Source organism: Salmo salar, chromosome 20, assembly GCF_965601325.2.
Source record: "Salmo salar chromosome 20, fSalSal1, whole genome shotgun sequence".
Taxonomy (NCBI): Eukaryota; Metazoa; Chordata; class Actinopteri; order Salmoniformes; family Salmonidae; genus Salmo; species Salmo salar.
In genome coordinates, this window is record NC_138310.1 from 82,469,984 (window position 1) to 82,479,983 (window position 10,000).

At 44.4% G+C, this 10,000-nt stretch overlaps 1 protein-coding gene across 4 annotated transcripts in view; it reads right to left on the reverse strand.

Moving 5' to 3' along the window:
* LOC106581397 (tumor necrosis factor receptor superfamily member 19L) overlaps positions 1-10,000 on the reverse strand; it is a 64,222-nt gene that overhangs the window by 8,139 nt on the left and 46,083 nt on the right. For all 4 annotated transcript variants that reach the window (XR_014381931.1, XR_014381932.1, XR_014381933.1 and 1 more), the window contains exons 7-9: positions 8,439-8,519; positions 7,850-7,928; positions 570-956 (exon numbers count right to left, since the gene is read on the reverse strand). Coding sequence is in view for 1 of the 4 variants with exons in the window: in XM_045704022.2 (XP_045559978.2) it covers positions 570-956; positions 7,850-7,928; positions 8,439-8,519 (547 nt within the window). In the remaining 3 variants the exon portion in view is untranslated. The remainder of the gene's footprint in view (positions 1-569; positions 957-7,849; positions 7,929-8,438; positions 8,520-10,000) is intronic.

The window sequence follows — 10,000 nt, forward strand, 5'->3', positions numbered from 1 at the left end:
AAGCATACTTCCAAATTTGTGGCAAAATGGCTTAAGGACAACAAAGTCAAGGTATTGGAGTGGCCATCACACAGCCCTGACCTCAATCCCTTAGAAAATTTGTGGGCAGAACTGAAAAAGCTTGTGCGAGCAAGGAGGCCCACAAACCTGACTCAGTTACACCAGCTCTGTCAGGAAGAATGGGCCAAAATTCCCCCAACCTATTGTGGGAAGCTTGTGGAAGGCTACCCAAAACGTTTAACCCAAGGTAAACAATTGAAAGGCAATGCTACCAAATACTAATTGAGTGTATGTAAACTTCTGACCCACTGGGAATGTGATGAAATAAATAAAAGCTGAAATATATCATTCTCTCTACTATTATTCTGACATTTCACATTATTAAAATAAAGTGGTGATCCTAACTGACCTAAGACAAGGAATTTTTGCTAGGATTAAATGTCAGGAATTGTGAAAAACTGGGTTTAAATGTATTTGGCTAAGGTGTATGTAAACTTCCGACTTCAACTGCATGTACACAATGCTCACACTTAGGAACAGTATACGTGTGTGTGTGTTTCCATCCTCACCTCCCAACATTCCGGGTCACCTCCCCAGGCATCCTCCACTTCCCCTCAGGGAGTAACCCTGACCCAGCCCTGGGGGTCTGGGAGATCTTAGTGGTGGAGTGGTGTGTGTCCACGGGGGGCAGGAGAGGGCTCTTCTGGAGGGTCTGGAGGTCCAGAGGGGGTAACAGGAGAGACTGAGGGGGTTTGAGGGGGGTCAGGAGGAACTGTGGGGGTTTGAGGGGGCCGAGGGGGGGCAGGAGGATGGGGGGCCATTTCTTCTGGGCACAGCGGGAGCAGCAGTAGCCGTGTCGGGGGCCAGACAGACCAGAGATGGTGTGGAGGTGAGACTGGTGAGGACACAGTCTGGGTAAGGAGAGGAACTGAGTCAAAGGAGACAGCACCGGGAACCTAGAGTTGGGAGAGAGAGAGAACATGTATGAGCAGGCAGGAAGGCAAGCAGGCACACACACACACACACACACACACACACACACACACACACACACACACACACACACACACACACACACACACACACACAAAATCAAAAAGCAGGTATGCACAAATGGGGAAATGACCATTGTGCTCCACACATGCAAAACACACTTTTACATGGTTTTGGCGTATGCATATGTTTGTTTGTGTGTGTGTGTGCGTGCATGTGTGTGTGTGTGTAATAGGGTAGGGACAAACAGCAATACCCCATATCTGGTTTCAGTCCAACTACATCGCCCTCTTCAGAAACCAACCCCACTAACCTACTGATGTCCCTGGCCTACTAAAGCCCCTGGCCTATTGAATCCCCTGGCCTAATGAAGTCCCTGGCCTATTGAAGCCCCTGGCCTAATGAAGCCCCTGGCCTAATGAAGCCCCTGGCCTATTGAAGCCCCTGGCCTACTGAAGCCCCTGGCCTACTGAAGCCCCTGGCCTATTGAAGCCCCTGGCCTACTGAAGCCCCTGGCCTACTGAAGCCACTGGCCTACTGAAGCCCCTGGCCTACTGAAGCCCCTGGCCTACTGAAGCCCCTGGCCTACTGAAGCCCCTGGCCTAATGAATCCCCTGGCCTAATGAAGCCCCTGGCCTATTGAATCCCCTGGCCTAATGAAGTCCCTGGCCTATTGAAGCCCCTGGCCTAATGAAGCCCCTGGCCTAATGAAGCCCCTGGCCTATTGAAGCCCCTGGCCTACTGAAGCCCCTGGCCTACTGAAGCCCCTGGCCTATTGAAGCCCCTGGCCTACTGAAGCCCCTGGCCTACTGAAGCCCCTGGCCTACTGAAGCCCCTGGCCTACTGAAGCCCCTGGCCTACTGAAGCCCCTGGCCTACTGAAGCCCCTGGCCTAATGAATCCCCTGGCCTAATGAAGTCCCTGGCCTAATGAAGCCCCTGGCCTACTGAAGCCCCTGGCCTATTGAAGCCCCTAGCCTAATGAAGCCCCTGGCCTAATGAATCCCCTGGCCTAATGAAGCCCCTGGCCTACTGAAGCCCCTAGCCTAATGAAGCCCCTAGCCTAATGAAGCCCCTAGCTTACTGAAGCCCCTAGCCTAATGAAGCCCCTAGCCTAATGAAGCCCCTAGCCTAATGAAGCCCCTGGCCTAATGAAGCCCCTGGCCTAATGAAGCCCCTGGCCTAATGAAGCCCCTGGCCTAATGAAGCCCCTGGCCTACCAGTGAAATGCCTGGCAACGGGCAGAGCCCTCCCTTTATTAAAATGCACAGTGTCCAAGTGGCTCTGCCATCCCAGCCTTTATGAAACCACTCAGTGTAGAGCAGCCTATTGTTCCATTGTGTGGGAGGGTCCTGTGATGCTTCTCTGACCCCAACGACCTCCACCACCTCTGGTTACCCCTGGACCACAGAAAAGGTGTGTGTGTGTGTGTGTTGTGTGTGTTGTGTATGTGAGTATGTAAAGCGTTCCAGAACGCAAGCCCACAGGAAATGTCACAGACTCACAGTAGAGAACAGCAGAACATTTCAGAACATCTGACCAACAAACATAATCCAGAGGACTTTTCCATTAAGCTGTGCCTTATATACTTCTACTGTTATCTGTGTTCTATACCCTGTCCTGTAACCTGTGTTCTATACCCTGTCCTGTAACCTGTGTTCTATACCCTGTCCTGTAACCTGTGTTCTATACCCTGTCCTGTAACCTGTGTTCTATACCCTGTCCTGTAACCTGTGTTCTATACCCTGTCCTGTAACCTGTGTTCTATACCCTGTCCTGTAACCTGTGTTCTATACCCTGTCCTGTAACCTGTTCTCTATACCCTGTCCTGTAACCTGTGTTCTATACCCTGTCCTGTAACCTGTTCTCTATACCCTGTCCTGTAACCTGTTCTCTATACCCTGTCCTGTAACCTGTGTTCTATACCCTGTCCTGTAACCTGTGTTCTATACCCTGTCCTGTAACAAGTTCTCTATACCCTGTCCTGTAACCTGTTCTCTATACCCTGTCCTGTAACCTGTTCTCTATACCCTGTCCTGTAACCTGTGTTCTATACCCTGTCCTGTAACCTGTGTTCTATACCCTGTCCTGTAACCTGTGTTCTATACCCTGTCCTGTAACCTGTTCTCTATACCCTGTCCTGTAACCTGTTCTCTATACCCTGTCCTGTAACCTGTGTCCTATACCCTGTCCTGTAACCTGTTCTCTATACCCTGTCCTGTAACCTGTTCTCTATACCCTGTCCTGTAACCTGTTCTCTATACCCTGTCCTGTAACCTGTGTTCTATACCCTGTCCTGTAACCTGTGTTCTATACCCTGTCCTGTAACCTGTGTTCTATACCCTGTCCTGTAACCTGTTCTCTATACCCTGTCCTGTAACCTGTTCTCTATACCCTGTCCTGTAACCTGTGTTCTATACCCTGTCCTGTAACCTGTTCTCTATACCCTGTCCTGTAACCTGTTCTCTATACCCTGTCCTGTAACCTGTGTCTCTATACCCTGTCCTGTAACCTGTGTTCTATACCCTGTCCTGTAACCTGTGTCTCTATACCCTGTCCTGTAACCTGTGTCTCTATACCCTGTCCTGTAACCTGTATTCTATACCCTGTCCTGTAACCTATTCTCTATACCCTGTCCTGTAACCTGTGTTCTATACCCTGTCCTGTAACCTGTTCTCTATACCCTGTCCTGTAACCTGTTCTCTATACCCTGTCCTGTAACCTGTGTTCTATACCCTGTCCTGTAACATGTTCTCTATACCCTGTCCTGTAACCTGTTCTCTATACCCTGTCCTGTAACCTGTTCTCTATACCCTGTCCTGTAACCTGTGTTCTATACCCTGTCCTGTAACCTGTGTTCTATACCCTGTCCTGTAACCTGTTCTCTATACCCTGTCCTGTAACCTGTGTTCTATACCCTGTCCTGTAACCTGTTCTCTATACCCTGTCCTGTAACCTGTTCTCTATACCCTGTCCTGTAACCTGTGTTCTATACCCTGTCCTGTAACATGTTCTCTATACCCTGTCCTGTAACCTGTTCTCTATACCCTGTCCTGTAACCTGTTCTCTATACCCTGTCCTGTAACCTGTTCTCTATACCCTGTCCTGTAACCTGTGTTCTATACCCTGTCCTGTAACCTGTGTTCTATACCCTGTCCTGTAACCTGTGTTCTATACCCTGTCCTGTAACCTGTTCTCTATACCCTGTCCTGTAACCTGTGTTCTATACCCTGTCCTGTAACCTGTTCTCTATACCCTGTCCTGTAACCTGTTCTCTATACCCTGTCCTGTAACCTGTTCTCTATACCCTGTCCTGTAACCTGTTCTCTATACCCTGTCCTGTAACCTGTGTTCTATACCCTGTCCTGTAACCTGTGTTCTATACCCTGTCCTGTAACCTGTTCTCTATACCCTGTCCTGTAACCTGTTCTCTATACCCTGTCCTGTAACCTGTTCTCTATACCCTGTCCTGTAACCTGTTCTCTATACCCTGTCCTGTAACCTGTGTTCTATACCCTGTCCTGTAACATGTTCTCTATACCCTGTCCTGTAACCTGTTCTCTATACCCTGTCCTGTAACCTGTTCTCTACACCCTGTCCTGTAACCTGTTCTCTATACCCTGTCCTGTAACCTGTGTTCTATACCCTGTCCTGTAACCTGTGTTCTATACCCTGTCCTGTAACCTGTGTTCTATACCCTGTCCTGTAACCTGTTCTCTATACCCTGTCCTGTAACCTGTTCTCTATACCCTGTCCTGTAACCTGTGTTCTATACCCTGTCCTGTAACCTGTTCTCTATACCCTGTCCTGTAACATGTTCTCTATACCCTGTCCTGTAACCTGTTCTCTATACCCTGTCCTGTAACCTGTTCTCTATACCCTGTCCTGTAACCTGTGTTCTATACCCTGTCCTGTAACCTGTGTTCTATACCCTGTCCTGTAACCTGTTCTCTATACCCTGTCCTGTAACCTGTTCTCTATACCCTGTCCTGTAACCTGTTCTCTATACCCTGTCCTGTAACCTGTGTTCTATACCCTGTCCTGTAACCTGTTCTCTATACCCTGTCCTGTAACCTGTGTTCTATACCCTGTCCTGTAACCTGTTCTCTATACCCTGTCCTGTAACCTGTGTTCTATACCCTGTCCTGTAACCTGTTCTCTATACCCTGTCCTGTAACCTGTGTTCTATACCCTGTCCTGTAACCTGTTCTCTATACCCTGTCCTGTAACCTGTTCTCTATACCCTGTCCTGTAACCTGTGTTCTATATGCTGTCCTGTAACATGTTCTCTATACCCTGTCCTGTAACCTGTGTTCTATACCCTGTCCTGTAACCTGTGTTCTATACCCTGTCCTGTAACCTGTTCTCTAGACCCCTGTCCTGTAACCTGTGTTCTATACCCTGTCCTGTAACCTGTTCTCTATACCCTGTCCTGTAACCTGTTCTCTATACCCTGTCCTGTAACCTGTGTTCTATACGCTGTCCTGTAACATGTTCTCTATACCCTGTCCTGTAACCTGTGTTCTATACCCTGTCCTGTAACTTGTGTTCTATACCCTGTCCTGTAACATGTTCTCTATACCCTGTCCTGTAACCTGTGTTCTATACCCTGTCCTTTAACCTGTTTTACAGCACAGGGTATAGAGAACCGGTCGGTTGGTCAGTCAGTGTGTGTGTGAAGACACAGGAGTTCAAGGCCGACCGCGCTACTGTAGGCATTGTTAGCAGAAAACAGGTTCCACTATTTTAGTGAATGGGAAAAAAGAAAACTGTGTGGTCAGTCTACGTGTAAATAAAAACAAGTTTTGACGACAATCATTCCACGGAAGACGGAGTGTCTTGATTGATGAATGAAGGTCAATGATTAGAAAGGCTCTTTCCACACCTGGTTGTCTACGTCTTCATTGAAAGGAAAAAACTAAAACCAGCAGACACTAGGTCCTCCATGGAAGGAGTTTGACAGCCCTGATTAATTGTAGCTTGCAGTACCCCGGTCGGCCTTTAACTTGAGTTACTCAATGAGAGGGGGCAGCACTCACATAGCCTGCAACATCACTTCCTGGAGTAGCTCAAACTGTGCATGTCATGTCTTCATGAGACACCATCTTAACTGACTTCATTTGGCTTAGATGTGCTATTGAGTCTTCACATAGGAATAGGGTCTCAAAGGGAGGGTATATTACTGGAAACTTTCTAAGTTTACCAGTAAACTACCAGAATGTTGGTATCTTTCAATTCTTTTTGTAATCTTTCACAAAACATCTAGTGGCCCTTTTGAGTACTTCAGATGTCTAATTATCTCTGGCCCACTGTGTGGCCTTATCACATGTAAAATATGAAATAATTAAGCAAGATGATTTTAAAATAAAAAAATAGAATGACAAAGCTGTAAAACATTATACTAAATATAAACCGTCAACTTAGTGAATACCACTGGTGTTATATCCTTTATATATTTTTTACAAACTAAGGAAAATAAATGTATTTTACTATGTCAAAATATATTTGTTGTCAATGTTTTGGTGTCAAACTGGTGGCAATTGAGGTAATTGATTACTTGATTAGGCTATTTTCTCATGAACCATTATGGTCTATTCTACTAGAAACTCATGGATAATATGGACACAGATATAAAAAATGAATACATTTTTGTTGTGTTACAGCCTGAAAAAAAAAAAAATTACATTGAGATTTTTTGTCACTGGCTTACTCACAATACCCACAATGTTAAAGTGGACTTGTGTTTTTCGAAATTTGTACAAGTGAATTAAAAATGAAACGCTGAAATGTATACATTCAATAAGTATTCAACCCTTTTGTTATGGCAAGCCTAAATAAGTTCAGGAGAAAAGATTTGCTTAACAAGTCACATAATAAGTTGCATTAATTAATTCTGTGTGCAACAATAATGTTTAACATGATTTTTGAATGACTACCTCATATACAATTATATGTAATGTCCCTCAGTCGAGCACTGAATTTCAAACACCGATTCAACCACAAAGACCAATTCCTGGCAAAGAAGGGCACCTATTGGTAGATGGGTAAAAATAAAATAAAAAATACATTGAATATCCCTTTGAGCATGGTTAAGTTATTAATTACACTTTGGATGGTGTATCAATACACCCAGTCACTACAAAGATACAGACGTCCTTCCTAACTCAGTTGCCGGAGAGGAAGGCAAAATCCTAGAGGAAAACCTGGTTCAGTCTGCTTTCCACCAGACACTGGGAGATGAATTCACCTTTCAGCAGGACAATAACCTAAAACACAAGGCCAAATCTACACTGGAGTTGCTTACCAAGAAGACAGTGAATGTTCCTGAGTGGCCGAGTTACAGTTTTGTCATAAATCTGCTAGATAATCTATAGCAAGACCTGAAAATGGCTGTCTAGCAATGACCAACAAACAATTTGACAGAGCTTGAAGAATTTAGAAAATAAAAATTGCCTAATGTTGCACAATCCAGGCGTGGAAATCTCTTAGAGACGTATCCAGAATGACTCCCAGTTGTATTTACTTCCAAAGGTGCTTCTACAAAGTATTGACTCAGGGGTGTGAATACTTATGTCAATGAGATATGTCTGTATTTAATTTTCAATAAATTTGCAAAAAAATTCTAAAAACATATTTTCACTTTGTCATTATTGTGTATTGTGTGTAGATGGGTGAGCAAGAAATAAACGTCATCCATTTTGAATTCAGGCTGTAACACAACAAAATGTAGAATAAGTCAAGGGGTATGAATACTTTCTGAAGGTACTGTGTACAGTCATTACTCTCACCCAGTATGACTAAGCAGAACACTGTTTAAGGTAGGTATGTCTATGCATGTATTATATACAGGGTTCTCACTTGATTGAGGAGGCTTTGTTGATGCCGATCTGTTTACTCTCGTACTCCAGTAACAGCTCCTCCAGGGCAGCAGCATTCTCTACAACACATAGAGCACTTCAGCAAATACTGCCTTTAATTACTACATACATAACTGTATTAGTGATTACACACACACACACACACACACACACACACACACACACACACACACACACACACACACACACACACACACACACACACACACACACACACACTCTTTAGGGAAGATATTATTGACAGTGGATGAAATCAGATCAGTGTGATGACCGCGCTCAAACTCAATTGGCTATTATCTCGTATTGATGGAGTTAGTGGTTTCAAAACCCACAAACCTATTAGCAGAGACGTCTCTCTGTGTTTGCAGATCTGAACAGCCTGTATAGTAGTAAGCAATATGCCTAAACCTGGCCTTGTAATGGGCATAGGAGAGTTTACACACATCTTTTTCACTTTCAGATCACCAACACAGAAGGGGTAAAGCCTAGGGGTTGCTTTACGACCTATGACATAAGCAGAAGCAGTGACATCATCAGAAACAGTGACGTCATCATAAAGGGACTGGTACCTTTCTTCCCTGTGATGAGGCGCACTAGAACACTGATGGTGTCTTCATTAGGATCGTCTACGATGTAGGGACAAGTGTTACCTACAGAGAGAGAGGGAGCGAGAGAGAGAGAGAGAGGGGCGCAGAGGGAGTGAGGGAGAAAGAGAGAAAGAAAGAGCGGGAGAGAGGGCGAGAGAGGGGAGACAGAGGGAGAGAAATATTCAACATTACTACCCAGAGATAAAGACAGGCCATTTTAAAGTAGCCTACCAGAGAACCAGACAGAGGCTGAACGGGGATTAAGTTTATAAATAAGGAAACATTCCACAGGGATTTGAACCAAAATTACTTTTCAACTCATTAAAGAGGCAAAGGAAATCATGAAGACGGTCTTTGTCTTTTTGAATAGGTGTGCGATCTGTGTTTGAGTGACACTTTAGTGTGATGTATGTGAAAAAACTGTAGGGCTGTTGCACACCAACAGAGATGAGTAAACTTGCTAAATCTCCCGAGTTCTGAAATTCTCTCTCTCTCTCTCTCTCATTTAATTTCAATTTAAGGGCTTTATTGGCATGGGAAACATATGTTAATATTGCCAAAGCAATAAACAAAAGTTAAATAAAAATGAACAGTAAACATTACACTCACAGAAGTTCCAAAATAATAAAGACATTTCAAATGTCATATTATGTCTATCTATATACAGTGTTGTAACGATGTAGAAATAGTTAAAGTACAAAAGGGAAAATAAATAAACATAAATATGGGTTGTATTTACAATGGTGTTTGTTCTTCACTGGTTGCCCTTTTCTTGTGGCAACAGGTCACAAATATTGCTGCTGTGATGGAACACTGTGGTATTTCACCCAGTAGATATGGGAGTTTATCAAAATTGGGTTTGTTTTCAAATTCTTTGTGGATCTGTGTAATCTGAGGGAAATATGTGTCTCTAATATGGTCATACATTGGGCAGGAGGTTAGGAAGTGCAGCTCAGTTTTCCACCTCATTTTGTGGGCAGTGTGCACATAGCCTGTCTTCTCTTGAGAGCCAGGTCTGCCTACGGCGGCCTTTCTCAATAGCAAGGCTATGCTCACTAAGCTTCCTTAGGTTTGGGTCAGTCACAGTGGTCAGGTATTCTGCCACTGTGTACTCTCTGTTTAGGGCCAAATAGCATTCTAGTTTTTTGTTAATTCTTTCCACTGTGTCAAGTAATTATCTGTTTGTTTTCTCATGATTTGGTTGGGTCTAATTGTGTTGCTGTCCTGGGGCTCTGTGGGGTCTGTTTGTGAACAGAGCCCCAGGACCAGCTTGCTTAGGGGACTCTTCTCCAGGTTCATCTCTGTGAGTGATGGCTTTATGGAAGGTTTGGGAATCGCTTCAGTTAACGTGGTTGTAGAATTTAAGCCTCTTTTCTGGATTTTGATAATTAGTAGGTATCGGCCTAATTCTACTCTGCATGTATTATTTGGTGTTTTACGTTGTACAGACAATATTTTTGCAGAATTCTGCATGCAGAGTTCCAATTTGGTGTTTGTCCCATTTTGTGAATTCTCTCTCTCTCTCTCTCTCTCTCTCTCTCTCT